This window comes from Pezoporus flaviventris, unplaced genomic scaffold (genome assembly GCF_033815535.1).
Source record: "Pezoporus flaviventris isolate CSIRO_AGI_PZ_B2104156 unplaced genomic scaffold, CSIRO_AGI_Pfla_v1 ptg000001l, whole genome shotgun sequence".
NCBI lineage: Eukaryota > Metazoa > Chordata > Aves > Psittaciformes > Psittacidae > Pezoporus > Pezoporus flaviventris.
This window is the reverse complement of record NW_026892549.1, coordinates 40,961,184-40,987,681: the sequence shown is the minus strand read 5'-3', so window position 1 is coordinate 40,987,681 and position 26,498 is coordinate 40,961,184. Positions and strand designations below refer to the sequence as shown.

At 38.8% G+C, this 26,498-nt stretch overlaps 1 protein-coding gene across 2 annotated transcripts in view; it reads left to right on the top strand.

Annotated features, from left to right (window-relative positions):
• The window catches only part of CHN1 (chimerin 1), a 103,614-nt gene that overhangs the window by 35,289 nt on the left and 41,827 nt on the right, over positions 1–26,498 (top strand). For both annotated transcript variants that reach the window (XM_061454045.1, XM_061454037.1), the window contains exon 7: positions 14,833–15,121. In XM_061454045.1, the coding sequence (XP_061310029.1) occupies positions 14,833–15,121 (289 nt within the window). The remainder of the gene's footprint in view (positions 1–14,832; positions 15,122–26,498) is intronic.

Here is a 26,498-nt window from a genome sequence, read left to right as displayed (position 1 = left end):
GGGTCTTTGCCCTCATACATTAGGTGAATGTTCTCTGTGAACTGCAGTGCTGTGCCTTCCACACGTGGAAATTTTGCCACTAGGATTTCTTTTTTATCTCCAGTAGGATTTCTTTTTCTCTCTCCTAGGAAGTGTAGCAAGAGTCTGCATTTCCATTGACTGGAGGCAGAGTTTTGCTCATTTTGTATTTTTACTTTCCGTGGAATTATATACACAGAACATACCAATTAGTCAATATTCCCACTGACTCTGTTGCTGACACTGTAGCATCTCATAAAGACTAGGTAGTTTCTGTGGTCTGTCTGTTCAGGTTGACTGTGAGAAGTCTGCTCTTATTGCCATAATAATTTTATGTAATTTTACCTGTAATTTATAGCATTCTTTTGAGATCATCATTTGTGCTTGTCTCACTACACTGCCAGATGGCAAAGGTAACTCTGCAGCTTAGATAATCCTAGTAGGAATTTCAGAACGTCATGTCCATGGACAGAAATGGAGCTTGTGAGTAGGGTGATATGTATGGGTAAAACCTTTCCAAGTTCAATGGAAGACTGATTTCAGGGTCTCTGATTTCACCCTTTCTTTTCTAGCTGTGTGAATCAATTTGATCTTTCCATAGTAGGTGTAAATGCCACTCTGTTATTCAAGCAGTCATGTTAATTTTAAGATCACTTCTGTATGATTTTTGCTTTTCCCTTTTTACCTTTGTTTTACCCTTTAGAAGGTGTAGGAGGAAAGAAAACTTGGGTCATCTGTTTGTTTTATATAAAGAAACAGACACAGAATAGGTTTCACAGCATTTCACAAAGTTAACTAGCAATGCCAAAGAGGTGATCTAATAATAGTGCAATAAATAACTTAGTAACAAAACATAAAATGTAATATCCATGTTTTGTGGTTGTTTTCCAGGCATGCTTTGGAAAGCAAATGGAAAATGTTGAGGAAAATTTAGATGCTTAAGGCTACCCATTGATTTTCAGCATAAATAGTTGGTTCCATCTTGGTTCCTGTATTTCAGTGTATCTACTCAATCTGTCTATCACTGTGCATGTTTGCTGTCTGACTTGTCTGTCTTTGACATTCCTTGACAGTCAGTCAGTTGTGATTAGGACAAATTGGAAACTACCTATGAAGTGTGATTGCATCATAAAATCCCAGTTCATCGAGACATGAAAGTCTTGTGGAAGCATGGGGTAGGATCAGCTGCTATGGAGACAGGGTTGTTTCTGCCTTGTAGTTACCGATTCTTCTGCTGGGGGGCAGGCAATTCATTAGTACAGCCGGCTCAGCATGGGCAGCTCTGGCAGATACCTTCTGCATTTGTGTCAATGTGCCTGGGAATCCTGAAAAACCCAGGGCATCCAGTTGTGAAGAGCAGTTTAGTCAAACAGGATCATAAACAGTTTCTTTGGCAAGGTATGATGTTTCTGCAATGATAAAAACCAAATTTTTGTGCTTTGTCTTGAGGACCCAAACCAGCCAACTCCTCAAATCATCATGGAACAATCTGAACTGTACATTTGATACCTATTGATAACTATTGTAACTGATGTCTAAAATCTCAATGGTATGTTTCATTTCAGCCATTGAATTTGTTTTGATTTAGTTCCAACTGTAGTTCTGTTCTGTGTAATGTTTTGATTGGACTGTAAATTAAGTGAAGGCACTGCATCCTCTGTGTTCTCAGAATTCAAAAAGGAATGTATCTTCGTGTTTGTCATTTGATTTATATATTTTATATTACTGTTTATTTAATTAACTTCAACATCAGGTATTTGCTATGTTGGTAAAGTTTCTAACACAGTTAAATCAGAAATTAGAAAAAAATGCTAAAAAAACCCTTTGGCTACAAAGCAAGCTAGGTGAGACATAAAGGTAGAACTCAGAATCCTTATTATGACTGCCTAAACATTGTATTTGTGAATACATCATCCTGTATGCCACAAATCTCATAGAGATTGATGAACCCTAGCTCAACTTTGTAAAGTGAGCATTTATCTTCTGGAACTATTAAAGAAGATCACTTCGCAGAGGGCTGTATTATAGGGGAAAATACACAGTGTTCTCTCTTGTTCTGTCTCTATCCTCATTGTTCATTCCCTTCTAGAATATACTTATAGGGGGCATTCTCCAGAGATGCTGAAATTGTCTTCACTTTGTGGTAAAGCTTTGCACTTGTTAAACTCAATCATAGAATCACAGAATAGTTAGGGTTGGAAAGGACCTTAAGATCATCTAGTTCCAACCCCCCTACCATGGGCAGGGACACCTCACACTAAACCATCTCACCCAAGGCTTCTTCCAACCTGGTCTTGACCACTGCCAGGGATGGAGCATTCACAGCTTCCTTGGGCAACCCATTCCAGTGCCTCACCACCCTTACAGTAAAGAACTTCTTTCTTGCTGTGTATCTTTAATTTGTGTTACAACATCCAGAGAAGAAAGCCTGATCTTTGTTCATTACTGCCCAGCGTCAGTCATTTACACCAGTATCAAATTAATCTAAAACGGTAAAAAAAAAAGTTGTTTTGTTGGTTTTTTTTGTAAGTACATAAAGTAGTATTACATTTTAATTGCCATTACCTTATTTCACCTCTTAAATATTAAAGCAGGAGGAAAACAACACCTTTATCAATATCTTTCTAGAAGATAAGGAATACACTGTTAAGATCACAAATCGTAACTCATTTGTAGGCAGACAGAATTCGCAGTTCTAAAAACATGTTTTCATAAAATCTGGAACAGATTGGACAATCTCACTAAGCTACAGCCTTCAGCTACAGCCAAAATGCACAGAATGCAAATGCAATTGGTGCATGAAGGTGCTTTTATGGACTGTTCTACTCCTAACACAACTCTTCTGCATCTCACTGCTCTTTAAGTTACTCTAAGGGGTGCCTTAAGTCATAAAATGGGTAGATCTGGGGATAGGTGTGGGTAATTGTCTGCAAGAATTTCTCCTCAGTTATATTTCTGTTAACCTTATTAGCAAGTTCTCTATGAACACACTGGGTTAGGTCAAAGGACCAGTTTGTATCCTGGTACTTTTCAGTAGCTATTAATAGCAGCATTGGAAGAAAAGTGTAGTAACAAGATGAGCACGTGGTAGTAGTTCTCTCGTGTGCTCTTCTAGCCCGGAATATTTGCTGTTCATGGACTTGCGAGGAGAATTATCTTTGCTATTCTTTCAGGCTTTGGATGGAGAGATTTTTTTTTTATTTTTGTGTACTGACTTTCTGAGCACATTTTTGAACCTTATCTTGAAGATTCCATCTCACAATTTTATTGGATGCTCCCTAAGTTTTGTATTATGAGAAACAGTGAACAATTGGTCTTCATTTACTTTTCCATGCCACTCATGTCCCCTTTATTGTTCTCTTTACAGGCTGGAGAGTCCTAGGCTATACATTCAGGTTTTGTAGCGAAGCTGTTCCATAACCCTCATCTTCTGTCATCTTTCAGTGCACCTTTTTCTTGCTCTGTGATTATCTTTTGGATATGACAGGACCAGGACTGCACATCCTGTTCAAGATAAAGTGGGACATGAAGGTTTCTTTCTTTATTCTCTAAACCCTTCTAAATGAATTTTTGACCACTGTGGAGCTTTAGGCTTTGATGCTTTTATAGAACTAACTTTAGTAGGTCTAAAGATCTTGTTCTTGAGCTGCAATAGCTACAGACACTGCCCAGTAACAATTAAATGGCCAAATATAGGATAGGATAAATAATAGCTTTTGCAGGCTTAATTGAGGCAGTCAGATATCCTTAGTGCAGTGCTGTGGAATAGTTAACTGAGTTCAGAGTGAAGATGTTGAATATTTGTTCTTCTTTAATGAGGTAGAAAAAGTGATTCTTACCCAAAGAAACTTTCCAGTTAAGGTTGCCAGTGAGTTACTCTAAAATGCACTACTTACTTAAGAAGCTGCATTTTACCATCTTCTGATGAGCTATTTTTGTCTACTTTTGTCCATTATTGTGCAATTAATTTGCATCCTAACTTTTTTTTTAAGACAGACTACTTTTTAAATCTAAATTGAAACAAAAGAAGTTTTGTTTTCAGAAGACAGATTTCTCAGTTTGTAACAGGGAGAAGTATGTACTTAAGCAAAACCATAAAGATAACTTTAATGTTGTAATGTGTGAGTTTAGCTAAATATTCAGTGCCATCCTTCAAATAATATTGACGTTCAGAGCCTAAAAAGGCCTGTGAAATTGTATCAGTTCAGACACCGAATAAAAGAGAATGAAGCGTAAACACAAATGAGAGCAGCAAACCAGCTCCCTGCTATATTTAATGCCTGTACTTAATCATGGATGTTGCTTCTAATAGCTTATTAAAAACAAAAGAGGTCACAGCAGAATTCACCAATGTTTACGAATCAAGAGAATGCCACTGAAAAGTTTTTGCAACCCTTAGGCTTAAAATAAATTACTAACATGAGAAAATTATTATATATGTATTATATAAGTATGTCCATACTTATCAGCAAGTATGTATTTGACAATAAAAACACATAACATACATTGCAGTGTTGATTAGATATTCCAAATGGTTGAAAAGAACTGAAAATCTTTAATTAATTCCAGGAAGTATTAGATCTGCTTTTAAATATGGCAAAAGAGTAGTACAGTGCTTAATGCTAGGACCTATAACAAATGACAGTAACAATAAGACATGGTTTGCAATGTAGCCTTTTGTGGTTGAGAGCTTGTTTGATAATTAGGATGAGGATAAAGAGGAAATGGATAGAGACTGTATTAGTGGTAGGCGTTGAAGTGTGATGGTACTGTATGTTCTTTTGAGCAGATATCTGCTGTAGCGCGTTTAGTTGGTTACCATGGTTTCTCTTCCTGCAAATTCTATTGTTGTGGTATTGAGGATGAATTGAAATAAGGTTCTGCAGCATGAATTTTTGAAAAAAATAAAAAAAGGTAATAACGTTAGCCATGATAATGAGTCGTGTTTTCTTTATGTTTGGGGGTTAGGGCACATTCAAGATTACGTGGCATCAGGAGAGAATTTTTGGGGCAAAATAAATGTCAAAAATTAGTACTCCTTAGCTTAGACAACAGCTACATATGTATCCGTTTCTTGCACGATACATCTTCTTTCTCCCTACATTATGAAATTGCTCTAAGAAACTAGCCACTGATATTTTAAAAGGAGACATAATTGGTAGGCTGTTAGACCATAATGCTGCAAATGAACTGCAAATTAATTTCCGAGGACAGTTGCTTTGGCAGCTGAATGTCCATCTTCAGTGGGCTCTTTTGGGACACACATGTAGTGCTCTTCCAGAACATACATTGATTGCCATGGGATTACTTACACATGTAAAATTCAACATCTGCAAAAGGCTTTTTGAATTCAGAGGTTAAAACTGTGCATCTGCATTCTGCTGGAAAGCCTCATTGTATAGGCTGGGACACTGGAGAGGAACTGGGGAAAGAAGGATTGTTTGAAACAAACTTTCTGTGTGATAATAGCTGAATTATGTTTTTTTAGTTATGAATATATCAAAATTTGGTCATAGTTTATTCTGAATCAAGAGAAGGAGCCCAGCAAACAACAGCTGACTGCATCCATTCACCTTGCCATGATAAGAGATGGGAGGGTAGGAAGAAATTATAAAGACCATTTTAAAGACTAAACTTTGCACATCTTTCTACTGTGTGTTTTTTTTACCCAATTTGCAAATGCAGTGATTGGCAGTAGCAAGGGCTGAATTCAGTTTCTAGAAACCTTTCTGAAATATTCACACAATATTTCTTGGTTGCTAGCTGAAAAATCCAGGCAAAGTGTGCTGATACATTTTGGAGCTTGCTTTTCTGCTCTAAAATAAAACAATTTGGCCTCTATTTAAATGATCTTCCATGTAAAAGAATTTTCCTTTCCTATTTCATGCTAAATAACATACTTTGTTACTTTGTCACTAACATGGAAGGCTCAACTACCAGTAAACAGCATAGGCGTCCTGCATGTCACCGGCCTTACGTAAGTGCACCTGGACACTACTGAGGTGGCTTTGCTGAAGTATTTAGAATAGTAATAAATAGCTGCTAACCTTAATGAGTAATTAGCTGGCTACCTAGGCCCTCCCACAGACTGGAATGCTTTTTTCCTTATGGTTCATGTCTTCTTGCTGTGTTCCTGTTCTCCTTCCCTCCTCTTCCCATCTGTTGTTGTTGTCAGCTCTGTTTTCTTTTGGCTAGAGTACCTAATTTATCTTTGGCAATTCAGTTTGCTGCAGTCTTTCTCCTGCTCATGTAAGTTCAGCACTTCTCAGAGGAATATTTTCTGCTTGGCTGGTGTGGTGAACTTCTAGGTAACTTGTCCAAGAGCTGTCTGTGCTCAGTGTATGTAACTCATGTTCATTTTTTGCCATGTCCTATACCTCTAACTCCTGCTGCACCACAAAGATCTGCTGTAATCTGATGCGCTGTAGAGCCTTTGGGCTTGCAGTTGAGGCGCTCTGGAGCTCAAAAGATCTGGGCTCACTTCTTGCCTTCACATATGACTTGACTGAGGCTTTTAAGTTCTCTATGCCTCGTTTCCCCGTTAGAGAGGGTATGTTCTTTCCCGTATTGTCTCACATGCCTGTTCAGTATAAAAGTCTAGGATCTCTTAAAAATGGCCCACCCAAACTGAAAGTTGTACCCCATCTCTTAGACTGCCCCCAGTCACAACTCCTGAGAGGGAGTCTGTGTTGTACTATACTATTTTTATGGTGTATAATGTCTGTATGCTCTGAAACTTTTAGGCACTGTTGGAGTTGAGTTAGGAAAAACTCAAATTGCCATGCAATCAGTTTATAATTGTGTATACTTGTACATCGCAAACATTGCACTGTCCTCCCCTGTTCCATCCCCTGTCAAAAGGATACGTATCTCTTCTGTCTTCTGCAGGTTCTATTGGAATGCCTTTTTACTCTATTGCTTTTAGAAAATGCTAGATAGAAATATATCTTCAGGTTACTCCTTTTGGTTGGCCTCTTCTTCCATATGCTTTTGAAATACACATCTATAAATCTTTGTGCTTGGAGAAACAATTTATTTTTCCTGATCTTCATCAATAAGCTAAAAAAGTCCTTCAGCTTTATAAATATGCTTCCAAAATAACAGCCTCATTGTTGTTTAATCTCATAATTGTTTTTATCAAAACATTTACGAATTATTCAAACTCTAAAACCACTGACAGCAGTAAATGTTACCTGGCCTGGTTTTCCTGTTCCTTCTCCCTCTTTTATACTTGGTGGACCTCAGCTGATTTAAGCATTGTTCTTCCTGATTTGATAGGTGCTGGGTGTCTTTTACAGCTAGAGATGAGTAAAAGAACTTTAACAGTTTCTGTAATAAATTGACATCTGCCCCACCTACTGCTGCACTTGCATGAAGGAACAAATTGCATTCTGGAAAAACAGAATATAATAACACAAAAGCTATCAATCCTTATTGATGAGCTGTTAGTAGCCCTCAGAATCCTAACAGTGCATATTGCATATGCAGGAACCATTTCATTTTGCATTATTATGCTTGTTTATTGTTAAGGAATGCAGCTTTTAGAGAACAGGATGAGTATATTGGTGAATCTCACTGTTTACAAAAAAGTGGTGAGTAATTACTGGAAGATCAGAGGTAGAATACACTGATAAAACAAATTAAGCATCAAACTGTGTAATAGCTTTAAGTAAATTAAGTAAACCTTTATTGTAAATTTGGGATTAACAGTGGCTTAAGGCAAATCAGGTTTGACAAAATCTCTCTGGAAAAGAAATCTTCCTGTAGTTATTTTTAATCTAAGGCTTTTTTTTTTTTTTTTTTGTATATATAAACTTTGAGACCTTGAATAACATATAGAGTGTACATAAATAATCAAAACCAAAACAGGAGCAACAACAAAAACAATGTTTGTCCACTCTGCTCTCCAAAAACCCTTTTTGCACTTGCAAAGCTATTTTATAGGGAAAATTTCTTAGGGTTTTCTCTTGATGTCTTCCACTCAGATTTCCTTGACATACTGTATTAAAATATGCATATTGTCTTCGTAAGATAAATTAAGAGAAAGTTGCTTTTAGTGTGAGAAAACCTTTAGAAGCAAAAAAATAAATGTGACAGTCATGAGTAACTTTTGAACTAAAAGAGGGTAGACTTAGACTTGATATAAGAAATACATTTTTTAGAATGAGGGAGGTGACTCACTGGAACAGGTTGACCAGAGAGGCTAAGATGCTCCATCCTTGGAAACATTCGAGGTCAAATTGGATAGGGCTCTGCGCAATCTGATCTAGTTGAAGATGTCCCTGCTCATTGCAGGCAGATTGGACTCGATGGCCTTTAAATGTCCCTTCCAACCCAAACTGTTCTATGTTTCTATGTCTCTGTGAACTTAAACCCTTGTAGGAAAAGCTGCTGTAAGTGAGACAAAAAATGTGCATGTTTGAGCATTATGCTATGTCGGTTCTCTCCATAGTGTGAGTTATTGCAGTGGAATTTCTGTTACAAATCTAACGTTCTACTTCCAAATTTGCCAGACAAACAATGTCATATATGACCTAGAATGAAAATGTTGTACATAGGCAGAGTAAAACTTGTGCACACATTTTGAAGTTTGCTGAGCAGACACTGATGAGGGTTGATAGCTTAGAAGAATTAAAATACAGTTCTGATTTAAAGTAATACAAAAGCTGTCAGTAGCATGAAGTCACATTGCAAAATTTACTCTTGGAGAGCATTTCTTCAAATTTTTTGGTAAAGAAATGTAACTGTTTGCTTAGTATCAGACTGTGAAAGTTACTAACATTCTTGTTAGTAACATTTCCAGAAGGTGTTTATTCCAGGCATGTTGTCATTGCTTTCCAAATACTGCTTTCATTTAAAGAGAAGATCAGGCTTTTTTCCCCATGTATATATAGACTTCATATATGTCTTAATCACTAACTACAGTGAGTATTTTCCCAGGAAGCATGGAGGTTTCATCATGTAGAAAAAGCAGTAAAACGTTGTCCAAACCATTGGTATTGTTTCTGATTCAATCACCAAATCAATTCCAGGGAATCATAGAATCACAGAATAGTTAGGGTTGGAAAGGACCTTAAGATCATCTAGTTCCACCCCCCCTGCCATGGGCAGGGAGACCTCACACTAAACCATCTCACCCAAGGCTTCGTCCAACCTGGCCTTGACCACTGCCAGGGATGGAGCATTCACAACCTCCCTGGGCAACCCATTCCAGTGCCTCACTACCCTAACAGGAAAGAATTTCCTCCTTATATCTGATCTAAACTTCCCCTGTTTAAGTTTTAACCCGTTACCCCTTGTCCTATCACTACAGTCCCTAATAAATAGTCCCTCCCTAGCATCCCTATAGGCCCCCTTCAGATACTGGAAGGCTGCTATGAGGTCTCCACGCAGCCTTCATAGAAAGTTTAAATGGAATAGGCCATGCAAGCACATTATTTGCATGTAATGTGTATGTAAGAAGAGGTAATACATTTGTACAAGAGCTTTTTTTTCAGAACCAAACACATTCTTTTCAAATGATCTATCACTGATCAAGAACATTAAAAGTGATCTTAAGTGTTAAGTGATCTTACTGCATATTAATGATCAGTTGACATTTATTCAGAGTTTTAGATGGTGAAAAGTCAGCTATTTAAAGCTGTTTCAAAGTAAAATAAGACATTGAGACAATGTCTTATTTTGTTGGATTTATTCCTTTGTTAGATTTATTTGTGAAACACACCATCACAGGTACCAAAGTCTGATAACACTTTCAGTCTTCATTGTTTTCAGCAGCTGTTACCTACTGCAGATACCCTAGAGCAGTTGTCTCTCACTTGTGTTGTCCCTTACAGAGCTCATAATCCACAGGAAGGTGCCATTGCTCTCATCCTTGCAAGCATCCAGCTGCTTGCAGCATGCTATTTGAAGAGCACTGTTTCCCTCTTGGACAACAAAGTGTGAACAGTGATGCAGGTAAACAGTCTTCAGTCTCAGTTGAGAGACTGCTGGGAAACTGTTGTTACTGATACAGCACCAGCCCCAAGTTTTTTTTTGCTTGAACCTGATTAGAGAGTGAATTGACCATTGTGTCTGCATTGGCATGGGGTACACACAACCAGCAGTTCCAGCTCTGGGATTTGTTTTCTGTTCCAAAGGATGCCACACTTTTTCCATGCTAAATTAAACTATCACATATTCAGCCACAGCATGGGTCTGATCTGGTTTTAGGGTTTTATACCTAATCAGTGTTCATCAAGCACCTGTTAGCCAGCCAGTCATCCTGCCCATCCAGATGACACAGGAACACTATCTATAGTGACTGTACTCTGCCACCTTTCCCATGCATATCAGAAAATGAGGATTTTTTTTGTTTCCACTTGTATAAAATGCACCTTTACTTTCAATCCCTAAAGCATTTGATTTCATGTATGCATGTTGTGTTCTTGTAAACTACTGCTAAGGTTTTGGAAATGATGATAATTGTCAACCAGGTACTCTAGGAAGATGGCAAGTTCCATAATTCCTTGGCCGTCCTAAGAAATGTTGCCATTAAATAATAAGAAGAAGAAACAAACACCAAAATGAGCTGCTCTCAGGAGCTGGAGACCTTCAGGGATAACTGTGTGGAAGAGGTTTTGGCTGCATGTAAGACTTGTGGTTCTTGGACAATGAAATGCGCCAAAAGAGCGTCTGTGGAATAATTTGTTTTCTCTCACCTGAACACAGCATGATTAGGAGACATTCCCGATTGCAAGATTGCTTGTATTTCTGTCACTTCTTATAGAGTGTCAAGACTCTGGTCTTCAGGGTTGGTTGAGAGTTTTCAGAAGCTAGAGCTGAAATTCTGGCACCTAATTTTTAGTTGAATTTCTACCTTCTGGCCACAAAGTACGTTAAGATGCTTTATCTCTGAGGCAAGAGTAAGTCCAAGTGACTTTCACACTCATGTAAAGAACTTAAAATTTCTCAGTTCAGTGTATGAAGTTGCTTGAAACTTAACAAGGACATGAGTAGCCCCAAAGGGTGCTAACTTTGTGTTCTGGTTGCAGCTGCACATTTTAAGTAATGTTTTTGTCTGGATACTCTTCTCATCATAAAATATGCTGTAAAAGAGGTGAATAACTACTGTACAATTCTGTATGTGGACTTTAAAATCCATCTTAGATGGTAAGAAAGTGAGGACGGGCTCTTGGTCCTTCACTTCTTTCTTTTGTTTCATTAGTGAATGCCGCATACAGAGTAGGTGGCTGAGTCTGAAGCCTGTCTTTCTCATGCTATACCTAATTCAACTCCTCAATCCTTTATTACTAGCCACATTTGCTCTACCACTTAATACGCTTTCCCACGTTGTTATCCACTCTGCCCTACTGGCACCCAAAGGGACTTGACAGAGTGATTGCTTTTCAGACAACTTTGAATAAAAGAAGTCTTTTATCTGTAGTCGGGCTGCTTGCAAACAAATGCACAGTGGACACAATGAGACTATTTGACATGTCAGAGGTCCATTTCTTTTGCTTGGAAAAACATCTAACGTTCGCCTGTTTAAACCAAAAGAGAACATACATTAACTGTATCCTGCTTTCTATTTCTTAAACAAAAAACAGCTGGTATTAGCACTTGCCTTAGGAAGATACCATCAGGAAGCTGAAATACAAAATCTTGGCTCTACTTAGTTGCCACGGTGATGTATAATTAACCAGGCTGCAGCAATGTTATTGAAAGTAAGCATAAGGAAATATTCTTGCTTATGGAAAAATTTAAACTGTAGTTTTAAGTAAGACTGAAGGGACTGAAGGTTGAAATTTAATTGATCGTTTGCAATTGAATGTTTATGTTTGCATTTATATTATAATTTGATCAAAATAGTATCATTGTGTAGTCAGTAAAGTAAATGAGTTTGAAAGAAGACAGGATTCTGAGACATAGATGCTACAGACTTTGTAAGAGATTGATGCTTCATTGATTTGTTGGAGATTTGTGGGGTTTTTTTCCTCCTTGTTGCTAATAGGATTCTGTTTGGAAAACAATGCAATTCCCCACACCGTATCCAATAAAAAAAGAATAGAGGGAAAAATTTTGATTTGGAACAAATGGGAATCAGGTGAAGGTAGACCCATTCAATATTATCCTTTTGCAGCTGATACACAAGCACCTTTTCCAAGTGGTTATCACACTGATGCAGCGTAACTTCTTTGTTTAAATACCTTTCTTTAATTGGTAATAGGTAGATTTCCCATATGTAGTTTAAACCAAGAAAGTTGAATGAACCTTTGAATGCCAAAAGAAATTGATGTGCAGTTCCCCAGATATGTACAGGAGAATGTTTCAATATGTCTGTGAGGTTTATGAGAGAGGTGGCGGGATGCTGTTGAAGAATTAAACCTGTGGAACGTTGTCTGTGAGATACTCATGCTGAAATGTGGGTCAGGAGCAGTCAGATAAAGATTATGTACTTCTGGAAATCCTATTCCTTGTAGTATCTCTCAAATACTTGCTTTATCTACAGCAGTCTGAACAAATGTGCAGCATAGGGGCTGCTCAGTAAAGCATAGCTGGGTAGAACCATGCACCTACTGACCCTGATGGGAAGAGGTTTAGTACTTTAAAAACTTGTTCTTTGCATTTGGCCATCTTGCTCCTCAGAACTTTGTTTTAGACTCTGAAGGATGTTACTAAAATCAAGACACCATGTGTACTGACTAATAGGCCCTGAGAAGCTTTTCTGTGCCTTATCTTCTCTTGATAAGATTAGTGTAATACTTTCTCTTCTAGAAAGCTAAGAGCAATAAGTCACCTTCAGCTTGTTCAAAACTCTGCTATAAGTACTGTCGGAGAGTTTGTTACTGATTAGAGCAGCAGTTCCCCTGCTACATCTCTTAATAAAAATTACTTTATTGCATATTGTCATTTAAGGCCCATTGTTCTTCACCTTCAAACTTATTTGGCTCTCCTGCAAATTTTAATGTCACAGGGCTTGTGTGTACTCTATGTGCTTCATTCCCACTGGCTTGAGCAGAAGACAGTGAAGGTTGATCACTTTGGCACTGCAAAGTGCTGGGCACTCTTTGTTCATGTTGACTTCTGTGATAGCTGAGAATATGCAAGGAGCACATCTCATGGTTGAAGCTTGTTTGCCACATACTACGCTGAATAGAGCAATGCTCTCAAGAATGAGCCTAAATATGTTCCTGCCCCTTCTGCTGTAACTTAGGACATTATCTTTCTACTTTCTGAATGATGTGTATTCACTGAGAACTGCATCTTGGGATGAAATAAGTATTCGGTAAAAATGTATTTCTTTATGTCGTGTTGTAATTTCTTGCTTTTCAGTTTGATTCAGTGAACTTATAGTTTATGTGGCATAAAAATATGCACAGAAGTAACATTTAATTTCTAGTAAAATGCCTAGGTAGTTCCTACCCGTGTCCTCTTTTCTTACTGAACAAGACGCAGATTCCTGAGAGCCCCCTGACATTCAGTGTCACATAAAAATAGCAGCTTCTGAAGTTACAGTCACTGTCAGATTATTGATAGGGGCATGGGAAGGTTTGGCATTTTGATTCAGAACACAAGAAAAAAAAACACACATCGCAGAACAAGTGGGTTTGCCCATATTTACAAGAAGAGTGCAATATTTCACCTGAGGCAAAGTCTAAAATGATGATTCCCCTTGTTTGGCAAGGTCCCACCAGAAAGGAGCCACTTCAGCAAAAGCACCAATATTTACTTTGCTCCTTAACATCTCCTATGAAGCATTTGATTGTAAAATGAAAGCAATCCATGGTTTCAAATCAGTTTTTTAATATTTATTTGGGAGATCTGACCTCCCAAGGGGGCCAGTACCCCAAGCAGCCACCCTTCCTGCTGTCTGACCAAGGAATGACACTGGAGTGAGCTGTCAAAACAGCTTCTTGCCTCCATCTTCTCTGAAGGAAACGCGTTGGCTGTTGCCAAGCGCAAACACTAGTGTACTTTCACACATTTAGATTGCTTTTCAGCAGAAAATTGTTGCACATTCTAAGTACAGTTTTTTGAAAATATGCTAATATTCAGGTAAAACTGGTGTTCTTTTGGTTGCTAAGAGCCTGTGCTGAAATCCTATTCCACCCCGACTGCAGAGTGGTTAGCGTCAGGTAGCTTTCACGTTATATATCCTATACGTTACAAAGATTTGCTTGAAGCTCAGGACTTAACAAGCATAAAACAGAAGGACTTTTGTACAAAGCTTGAAGAGTTAGTCCTTGGCCTTTGGCCAGGAATAAAGAATGCTTGCCCTTGTGCCATTTTGTCCTGTGCTGCTCCAGTTCTGGCAGCGGTTCTGCTTCAGTGTAATTGTTGGCACTGCAGCTCAGCTGAACCCTGAATGGCCTCTTCCTGCAAGCAAGCAGGGGTGCAGAAGGCCGAGACAGCATCAAAACTCTGCATTGATCAACTGTAATAGAAGAGGACTCTATTATGAGAACTCTTCATATCAAAGCCAAGCAAATTGACTATGGTGATGCAGTAGTAAAGTGCTAAATAAAGCCATAAAGAGTGTGAAGTAATTTTCAGTTTTTCCATGGGATAATGGAAAGGCTAAAAGAATAAGAGAACAAACAGCTCCTTCTGGGACAGACACTGTTTTGGCTGTCTATCTGCAGTCGTTGATCTCTCCTTCCTATCTGTGCTAAGTAGTAGTTGAGTTTTTCATTCTCAACTGGAGCAGACACAGAGCATAGTCACAGCTTGAAGTGATAAAGTGTTTTTTATTGTTTGCAAAGGCTTGCTTACTCTTCTTTATTCTGCTTACTGTTCTTTAAAAAAAACAACTTTCCCATTTCATTGAGGCAGATTTGGAAGTCAAACCAGAAACTTCAGACTCTACTACGATGGAAAGCACTTTGTTGGGGAGAAACGTTTTGAGTCCATCCATGACCTGGTGACAGATGGATTGATTACTCTTTATATTGAAACGAAAGCAGCTGAATACATTGCCAAGATGACAATAAATCCTATTTATGAACACGTAGGATATACAACTTTAAACAGAGAGCCAGCACACAAAAAACATATGCCAAGCCTGAGAGATGAACATGATGGCAAAGAGTCTACAGGAGAGGATGAGGTAGCAGAAAAGAGGGTAAGCAATTGTTAACCAACGCTCTTTTTTTCTGTTAGACTTTTTATTTTGTACTTTTAACCCTCCCCCATCTACTATAAAGTGTTAAAGGTATCTGTAGATATTTAGTCTACCTATTTATTTCCAGTATTGCATTAATAGTGATATTTAAACTGTTTATAGATTTTTTATGGTAATTTTTGCATATTGCAAATTTAAATGTTTTGAAGGTTAGTTATTTATTATTGTGAAGTTCCTTTTTCAGGTATTTTCACAATTATAGATGTTACCATTAAGCCACTTCTTTATTTCAAACAGGCTAAAAATACTTCATCTCAAAATTATTTACAGTGTATGAGAAAACTGCCCCCTTGGTCAAAAATTACGTTTCTTTATATATTCGTCATTCGCCAGACAAATGCATTCCACAATCTCCTCAGCAGTCTGCATACAATGACAGTAAAGTTGTCCACATTATAAATAAGCCTGTTCATTAAGTTGATAAAATGTTAAAACATTTCACTTGGCTGAGTTCAGCCTGTCAAAAGCTGACAGAGCTATTTTTGGCCTCAGCCAGACTTATGAAGAAGGATTGCTCTCTTCAGAAAGTTGCAGTATCAGCTGAGAACTAACTGCATCCTGGGTTATAAAAGAAAAACAAACAACAAAGAAATCTTAGAATGGGTGAACACAGAAATATTAAAGAGGTTGGGAATGTGTCAGGCAGACAAAAAAGCTTCATTTTTGCGACAAAGACTAAACTTAAAAACGTAATGTGAGTTCCATCATGTTAAACTAAATACTTTTTTTATTGAAAAGTTGACATTTGAAGTCTTTTTAAAGTGTATTTTTACATGTGTGTAGGTGTTAATGCGTGTGTAATCGTCTGATATGCTCCTCTATTTCACAAACTTCAGAATGACGTTAGGAGTACCTAATATGCTTCTACTGCTTAGAAGAAATGCTAAGCTTAGTTAGGATCATCTGTTTGTCCTTCCAATCAGAAATATGCTTCTGATTTCAGTTTTTCTTGAGGAGGTGAAAGGTCTGACTGACAGTTGCCAACAAATACGACTGTTACAGTGAAACTAAGCTCCATAGAGAGTCCACGGAGAGAGGAAGCCCATAGCTTTGGTGCTTCAAATCCTTCTCCAGAGAGTTTGTCATCCTGCACTGAATTTGCTGAAAGATGAAGCACCCATCTTAGCTTAAAGTATGGGTCTTCACTGTTATCAGATCTTTTTGAGAAAAGAAATACTGGTGGGGATATTGAAGATTTCGGTTTAATTTTCAAGTCATTATCGAGTTGGGATTACTATCCGTGGCTTCATGGGGAAGGCACAATGTCATCTTTTTTACTGTGGGGAGGCACAGAGATGACATCTTTGCTGCCTTTACGCTCTCAGGGTCTTTGCTGGAAGATGACACAGCGAGTCCCAAGTGCTGCTTCACCTAGCAAATCTCGAAGGAAAATAAGGCATTCAACCCCATGACCAACACCCATTACAGTATCAACCACAGCATTTGGAACAAGCCCCAGTATCCAGCTAAGGCCTGCCAAATCCTTTTTCCCTCCTCTGTAAGTCACAGGATGTGGGAAACAAGGGAAAGGGGAGAGATGGTGGTGGTCTCACCAAACCTCAGAGCAGGTGGTGGATATGTGCAGCGTAAGGGTGAGTGTTGGGAAGAGGAGACCTTAGAGGGCTTTCCAGAGTCTGGGAGACTGAACTGCTTGCACAGCCACTAATGCTGTCACCTTGACAGCCTGGGAGAGCTGTTTCAAGTTCAATGGGGTGAACATGGCTGACTGGCTGGAGGACTGTGCAGGCAGGGGACTGAATCACATCTGGTGGCTGATTTTGCTAGCAATGAGGATACACAGGAGACATTACATCTTCACTCAATGGAATTCTCAATCTCATGTAGTTTATAAGATTTCTCTGGTAAAAATTATAATAATGAAATAAGAAAAATGTACGTATTATCTACTGGATTGTTCAGAAGGTAATTTTACCCTATTTGTGCAGGGTCTTGCTTCTTATTGATATTTACTTGATGACTTAATACTAATGTAGTATTTAACATATTACAAATCATTTAACCATGATATAAGGAAGTCTTCTTATAGGATATTTATAAATAGGTCAAGTAGCTTTTCTTCTTCTTTGGTGGGAGGGATGGCAGAGTGATTCTTGTTGTCCAATATAAAGACAATATCTCTGAATCAATACTGACAATTCTAAGAAAGAATGCAAAGAAAATTTTCCAAAATCCAATGAGAAAAAAGGATTGCAGCAAAATCTGTGTACTACAACATTAGCCCATTAGCCCCGTGGTGTGGGTGAATATTTCTGCAGGATACAGTATTTGGCAGTTAATGCAGCTTTATCAGTTTTATACTGTAGCTCCACAGCTTCTCTCTACACCACATGTTTTCTCCTCTGTAAAGGGAGGAAGAAGTCTGGGTCTTGAATGTTGATCATCCTGAGCCAAAATATATTCTCAGATTTGCAGACTCTGAGGCTGTTCAGATCCAAATCTAAACTTTGTGCCTATGACTGTTGCCCAACCTTGTGTGGGTGGCGAATGAAAGATAAACCCTTCATAAGATGGAGAGGAGAGACAGGCTCTGACTGGGGAGGAGCTGGTGGGAATGTGGTTTTGCTTTCTGCCGTAAAATTAAGTGGAGGAAATGGGGCAGCCAGAGAACACACCTCAAATCTGAAGATGAAATATTAACGGGCACTTCACCTAGCCTTAAATTGGTGTGGGGCAGTAGCAGGTAACACCACAGATTTGTGTTACAGGCCTCCCAGCATGCACTAATAATGCTTTATTTGTTCCCTACTCTTTTCAGTGGTTAATTTATAGAAGAATTCAGCATGTGCTGGGTGACTTGTCATATGCAATACATTAAAAATGAGCCTTAGTAAAGGGGAAGGATTTAAAGACGCTAAAAGATGAAAAGACAAAAATTATGCAATCATTAGATAAGGGTTGTAGGACACAAATCACAGTACCCTTGAGTCCTGAAAGAGACCATATTGTGGTGGAAGATGAGGTTTTTATTAGCAAAAGCATGAGAATATAATCCACTGCACAGCATGTGCTTCACTGATTATAAGAAGGAATATAACTGCTTACCATTTACAAGTATATATTAAAAATTAAAATTCCTGTTTAATGATTTATGATTTTCATAACCTATGAAAGAATTGATAGAGATAACTGGAGGAGCGGAGACTGAAAACAGGAGAGTGCTTGTCATGCTTGAATGCTCTGAACAGATATTTTAGCTGCTGTGTTTAAAAAGGTAACGCTGGTTCCCCAAACAGTCTGCAGATTGTTCAGAACACAATTGTGCAGTCGTCGTTGTCTGTGTTTTAAGAGAGGGCTAAGGTTCATTTGAAAGAGGCGCTTCCCATGTGGATTCACTCTGTATGGCCTAGCGTGGAAATGGAAATAATACCCAGTATCACAAGATTTGCTGTTCTTCCTGTGCCTTGAATACTGATGGATCTGTGAACATTCTCCACTCTCAAAGGTAATTATGGCCTTGGAGCAGATTATTTGATTCAGTTAAATACCTTATAAAACTGGTAGCTCTCAGAAGTTAATAAATCCCTAGATACATATATCAAAGTCCTTGAAAGCCCTGCAAAATGTGATATTTTTATTTTGACATGCTTTTGAGATATTAATGTAAAAATTTGTATGAGCAATTTATTTGAGATTTAGTGTTTGTTATGAGAAAATGAAATAATTAGTTATGTGTTATCGCATGTTTCGGAATGAAATGCTGAGGTTAATGGTAGGATAGGAACTGAGTCACTTTTATTCATGCTTACTTTGGCGATAAATGCTTCAAAAAACTTCAGTGGCTGGAAATCAGTTAAAGACCCCTTCCAGACAAACAGCTCAGTTCCTACAGATGGAAAGAATTGAGAGTTTTGTGGCAGCAGTCACCCTATAAAAGCACTCTTCCGTTCTATTTTTAATGACCTCGGTGGCGATACCATTTTTTTCCTCCACAGTGATGAAGGCTGACTGCCTGCAATCCTGTGCCAGGAGATCTGGAAATGTAAACCTGTGTCATTTTAGTAGGAAGCATGTTTTTAAGCCTGCCTCCGAAGATAATTCAGATCAAAAAGTTAATTGCAATCTCTGTGTACATTTCTAATGGATTCATAACAGCCTCCACATACAAAATCAAGGGTCATACTTACGGGTGTTTGCAGAGGGACCAGTGTCACTTTCCAACCTTGAACTGGCACTGATATTTTCATTAATGACACGACTACTGTTCTACTTCTGCTCTCAGTCAAATCTGTTAGTAAGATCTGCTTAAAACCTTCCTTTACTAAGGTTTATTTTATCTTTAGTGAAAGGACATTGGAAAATGTAGCTGAAGAACTTACATTTGTCTATCAGTGGAGCATAAGTCCCCTTAGCAAGGTCTGTGATGGAGGAAGACAGCTTTAAACAGCACTACTTGATGCCCAGCAGTGCCAATGCTGGAACTGACAGGAACTAAAAAGTAGTCTTAATAATCAGGGAGGAAAGTGTGCTTTGAAGCAATCTTGATGATGGATTTTTTTTAAAATATTTCCATTTACATGAATTAACTTAATTTCATGAGAAAAGACGGGTGTGTAATGTATTAAGCCGTATCTACAACAAGGGTAGTGACAAAGCAATAATGTTCTTAAAAGAACAACTAATAAATGCGTACCTTAAAGTAAGTTTAAAGAGGCAGGAGATGGAGCACTGAAGAATCCCATGAGTTAACTTGAGGAGATTGTCAACCCTTTTCTCACAAATGTTCCTTTCCAGTCCCTGCGCGGGTGTCCATGACAATCACTCTGTAAGTTTAATGTAATTTATAAATAAAACATAACTCTGGAAGGCAAAAACTTCTATTTATTTCTTCTGGGTTTAGCCCATCTTTCAGCAGAGACTTCAAACCACAGACAATTTTGTCAATACCAAGAAAGTTTTTAGCAGGATGTAATACAAGCCTATTTTTTAGGTAGCTACTCCAGCACACTGGCAACATCATACTCTGCAGTGATTGACCCAGCCTCACTCTTCCTCATCTTCCCCTTCTGTGCGTTAGCATTTATGGTGGTATGGATCTAGTGCCATATGTCATTATATATGGCATATACAGTTCAAACTAAGGCTGCAAATGGTTATGATGCCTCTTTATGAGCATAGCTGTTTTTAACTGTTTATTAAGACCCAAGAAAGGAGAACGTGCTGTCCAGCGTGCAGACATCAGCACAAAGAAAATTCTTTTCTCAACTGCAGGGTGCTTTTTCAGACTCATAATCACCAAAAGTAACCTAAGTCCTTATTTATGTTCAATGTGCCAATAAAATTGATACACTAAAAAGGTTGTATAAAATGATCTTGCTTTAAGATTGAGAGCTTGCAAATGAAGCATAAACTTTGCTAATTTAATCCCCAGGTCACAGATTATCTAGTTTCTCTCTTACCAGTATCTCATGCTTTTAAAGGATAAATTAGCAAGCTAGGATTGTTTCTTAAGGGTCTCTAACTGGACCTGTAGCTCAGCTCCAGTGCTAAAGATGGTTCCTTAGCTCTTTTGGTTTTTCCAGGGAAAATTCCTTCTTCTTTCCTTGCCAGCTCTGGTCAATGCTCAGCTGTGCTCTACTAGTTCCCATAGGTTACAAATGTCATCCCAGCTGATTCCAGTTAGCCTCACAGGACCTTGCCTGTCTGCCTCTGTGCGTGCTTGTGCTTTCAAAGCACATTAATGTAATGCTTACACAATGTGTGGTGTGTGGGATTAATGTGAAGTGAAAGTCATGTGCTTATGTTGGTAACCTGATCGCTGGTCTAGTGTTATAAAATTCAAAACAAATAAGGCTCCACAACCTTCTGACAGTGAGGAGTATCTTAGGTCAGGTTGCATTTCAAATGCACACCATGCCTCCCATCAAGATGCTACTTCTGCAGAGGGGCTTCATCCCTTTCGCAGGTAAGCACAGTTGAGAATCAGCATCCTGCTTCAGCCTTTAGTCACAGAATCATAGAATGGTTTGGGTTGGAAAGGACCTTAAGATCATCCAGTTCCAACCCCTGCCATGGGCAGGGACACCTCACACTAAACCATGCCACCCAAGGCTCTGTCCAGCCTGGCCTTAAACACTGCCAGGGATGGAGCATTCACAGCTTCCCTGGGCAACCCATTCCAGTGCCTCACCACCCTCACAGTAAAGAACTTCCTCCTTATATCCAATCTAAACTTCCCCTGTTTAAGTTTTAACCCATTACCCCTTGTCCTATCACTACAGTCCCTAATGAAGAGTCCTTCTTTGGAGACCTTACAGGCCCCCTTCAGATACTGGAAGGCTGCTATGAGGTCTCCACGCAGCCTTTTCTTCTCCAGGCTGAATAGCCCCAACTTCCTCAGCCTGTCTTCATACAGGAGGTGCTCCAGTCCCCTGATCATCCTCGTGGCCCTCCTCTGGGCTTGTTCCAACAATTCCATGTCCTTTTTATGTTGAGGACACCAGAACTGCACACGATACTCCAAGTGAGGTCTCACGAGAGCAGAGTAGAGGGGCAGGATCACCTCCTTCAACCTGCAAAGGCATGAGTACAGATCATTTGTTTCCTCTCTGAGATGACTTTTCACATTACTTTTTGCTTTTTCACATACATGTGGCTCTTACGATCTGGCATGTGAGATATATACACAAAGATACAGTCTTCAGAAAGGCCAGTGCCTAATTACACTGAGACAGGCAGCTGCCATATGAAATCAGTGTACCCTCCCCCACACTCAGCAGACATGTGGGTAGAGTATGCCCTCAGTGCCTGATCAAGCTTTTGTAAAATGAGTAAATATAACTAACATAACTGCTACAAAGGCTGTAAAGCAGTGCAGTTGCTGTGCAACTAAATCTGAAGAGTACTGGTTGTGTTGTTACTGATAAAATGAAACTATTAGCAGTGAACAAGCTATTATTCTTTTCCTGTGTTTCTCCATATTGTGTGGTAAGTCAGTGTGAAGCCCTCACCAGCAGCTCTTTTTGGGGTTTCTAATGCTTATTGATTTGATCTGGTGACATTTTTAATGCCCTACAAATAGTACTGTATAGCCTTGACTTCTCTTAGCTGTACTGGCAGAAGTTTTCTTCCTTTTTAACTGGGGCAGACTAGCTCAAGAAGGATCACAGAGAGAGGAAGGAATCTCCCTTAGCTCTTGAAATGCCAAAGAAGATAACTTTCTTTGGGCACTCTTCAGGGGGGAGAAAGAGTTTTCCCATCTTAGTAAACCTTAGTTAGATAGGATTCAGAAATACATAAGTCCAGTTCAACTCCTGATGAGCAATGGGGAGCTGTCATGGCTTCAGCCCTAACACGCTGTAGGAGCCTGCTGCTTACCTTCCCTATGGGCCTACCTTCCCTGCTTAGGAATTCCAAAAAGGGTGCCTGGATGTACAGGGGGGAAGCCTCACAGCGATATGTAAAGGAAATTATAACCTTCTTTAGGGAAGAAAACAAACCCTGTGGTTTCCCTTGACTTTTTATGCCTTCTCACAACTGAATAACCCATGCAGTGGCCACAAAAAGGAGAAGGTGGTTCTTTCAGGGCAGTCTCTAAAGCAGGCGTGTGGTTGTCATTTGTTGCTTATGCAATGAATGTCCTGGACAACGAAGGACTTCAGTGGGTTGCTAGCTGGCAGCTCCCTCGTTTGTTGTTCTCTTTCTTTAGCTGTGTGAGGTTTGGGCCTTTTTTTTTTAACTCCTCCTCCCATCTGGCATCTCCTAATTATTTTCTATTACTAATCACTTCTACAGGAAACAGACTGGACTGTTGAATTAAGAGCCCTATAAAAGGATAATTTTGTTATTTACAAGTTTCTTACCTCCCTTAGACTTTATAATGTGACACTGTATAGCTGGTGATAATCACCTTGGGCTACGATTGTGTCTAATCTCATAAACCAGGCAGGGTCAGGTCTGGTCAGCAGTTGAACATGAGAGGCCCAAGATAAAGCTGGGGCTTTGGGAAGTGGGGTTGGTAGCACCTTTGGCTGTGAACTAATATCCAACATATCTTGTGTTTTATACCCTCTGTACTTTGTGTAGCGTGTGTAAATCTGTGCTGAGAGTCTGACTACCAGAGATTTTCTCCTCTTGCCTCTAGTATTATTCATAAAAGCTCCTTTTTTGCCTTACCATTTGCAGTGGGGCCATGTGGTGGGTTTTGTTTAGACGAGAAGGGCAGAGGCATTTTAGATTGGTCACTGTTTACATGCTCACAAGTACAAATACATGTCATTTGGCTTCTGTACAAAGAAGGAAAGGACACGAAGCTGTGGCGGTCTGGTGTGCTGCCCCCCATTTGGTTAAAGAATCCCCTAACAGGCACGCACATCTGCTCCACTAATAATTGCCCATTCATAAGAGGTTACTGAACCCTTAAGACCCATAAAAAGTTAAATGCTTGTTTTAGAAGTGGTAGCAGAAACAGAAATAGAGGTTCCTATATGAAGTATTAGGCTGTGAAAGAAAAAACCCCAACCATTTATCCTATGGTTGATGCTGCAGAAGCTGATCTGTTCTAGCCCTTGTTTTTTTCCTTTTAATCTTTCACAAGAAAATAAGATATTTTCAGATAGAACTTCTCATACTTAGTCCCTAGCTGAATGTTTTTCTTTTTTGCATTTGAACAAAGTAAGGAGAGCAGGTTTGTTACTGAGCTCAATAAACCGCTTGCTCTTATTACTTCAAACCTGTCACACTCGTCATCAGCGAAGACAGCAACTCTTGACAGTTTTGCAAAGTCTTCTTTTGATCATTAACTTTTAGAACATTAAACTTTTCCATATTTAACCTTTTTTTTCTGCATGGCATCAGCAGTTAGAAACAGTGTTGCTTCTGGCATTCACTGTTCCTACAGTCCTAATGTTTAAGCAAGGCAAGAATCATCATGCTGAAAAATCCTGATTCTCAAATGATGAACAGTGGTTGTTCTAATCCCTGTCATCTTAGTATTAATATTCCCTGCATCCATACAACTTCTGAGATAACTACAGGATGATGTGTTTCTAATAGTGAAGTTCATATTGTAATGTATTTAGGCAATATTGCTTTTTAGTGGGGATTATTGCATTTGGTGAGAGCTAAGGCATTTTGAAATAGTTTGCCTAACGAATATTAGAGCTAGTATCACAAAGTGTCAAGTCCTCTATTAAACCTTAGTCATATGTGTATGTGATTTAGTAATTGTTTTTTAATGATTTCCAACTTGTTAAGTAGATTCGTAGCACTTAGAGGCAGGCAGCTTTTCCCCTTCCTGATAGCAGAGTAGAGGAATACCGTGGAAATACAAATCCTGTATTCCCAATTTCCATTTTGCATGTAATGATGAAACGTTTTAAAAGCTCTATGGTTTATATCATGTATCAAATAGTTTATTGGCTGAAGATTTCTGATGCTTTTACATTGCTGGAAAAGTCTTGAGGCATTTGCCAAAGTTAATGTGATAGTGAATTACATTTGCATTCTGGCATTTCTGTGAATTGACTGATGATTAGAGTAATGATGTGTTTAATACAAATGTACAAAAATTGCAGAAGTCATCCTGTGTTGTTACCTTTTACAGAATTTGAAGTGCTCAGTCTCTTAAGTGACAGCTTCTCATTCACTCTAGCCTCCAAATCCCTGCTAGCATTTGTCACAGCACTGCAGCCTGGTGCCTGGAAGCTGCCAGTCACCTTGGTCACACTGAAGTTTGTAAGGCAGATTCACTGCTCAACAAATCGATAATGCTGGGAGCTTACTGGATAATTTTTTTTATGGGTTAATTCTCTGGGTTTTTTTTTATTGTTGAAAATTTGAACAACCTCAGTGTTAGAAATCTGATGAGCAGTGTCACTTAAAGTGCTATTTGATGGTGGCAGTACAAATAAAATGTTGCCTTGTAGCATTAGTGCAGGTCAACATTTTGTTCATTGTCAATAATGTTATTCATTGCCAATGAATTTAAGAAATAGAACTATACCCCAAACTTAGTCTTTCAGCTTTTATGATCCCTATACTCAAAATAAAAGCTGCTGTCCGCAGATCATATGCTTCTGACGTCCCAAATATCAGATCTTTGAGTTACTTGATTGGAACCTAGGACTAGAGTATTTCAACTGAAAACAGACATCAACTAAACATTATGTTGCAAGAAACTGCAGACTTGGTGGTGAAAAAAAGCGAACAAAAAAACCAAAACCCCGAAAATCAAACCAAACAAAAGATGAAAAACAAACCCCAAAGTCCCTCCTGTGTAGCAGAAGCTGTATAACCTGTCTACATGCCAGTGCCTGCTTCTGCTCCAGAAGGTAAATAGTCTGTGTAGACCAAGTTTATGATGGGGAGTTGCTTTGCCAGCCCAATTTTGAATTATTCACAATTACTTAGTTTTCAAATCAAGACATTATTTAAATCTGCTTGAAAGATGCTGGGCTTGACCATTTGAGATGACAGTTTCTTGAGTGCCCTCTCAAGTAAGAACCTGTAACAATTATGGCTTTCTCCAGGGAAACGGGATGCTTCCTGCCCTTATATGAAAATTTTGATGACACAGGCATTTTTAAATGTTAATTAGGAAGCGTAGAGGGTATAAAAATAGGAGAGATGAACCATATGTGGAAAAGGAGAAATGAGAGAAATAGAATGCTGGTCAACAATTAAAATGAGCCTTTTCTGAGAATGTGATCATGGATTAGATTTTATGGATGGCAGTAAACTGGTAATTTGATAATAACTGGTAATTTGACTTTAGGAGCAGAATATAATTCCACTGCCAATTCCACTCTGGTCTCCTTCATTGCAGGTTTCAAATCAGTCCTGATTTAAATAGAGATATATGCAAGGGTAGCAGGAGCCCACATGAGAGACTCATTTGAAGGATGATCAGCCTACCTCATTTTCCAAGTCTGCCTAATTGCATTGTATAAAATTAGTGTAGGCCCTGATCCACAGCAGTGGTGCAGCTATGCCCATGGACACACATGTACCTAGAAAACCAGTAATCAGGGTCTGCAAGGAGTGCTGATAGGCACTGGGGGTTACCCCATTCCGTAACTTTTCTGCAGTGAGGTGGTCTATAAGCAGGTTTCACCATTATAAACTTTGCAAGGATGCTGTATGTCCATGTCACAGCCCTAGTATTCCTTCAGGTTAAAAATGGATTTCACCTTGATTCATGGGGTTGAATCAAACGATAATTAAGGAAGGCTTTAGGAGACTTTACACTCTTAGTCTTATTTATGCTATGATTATGAACTAAAAGTATGTTTAAGAAAGAAACTGTGACAGCAGATGTATCATAGCAACATAGCTTACTCAGGAAGGAGTGGATGGATTC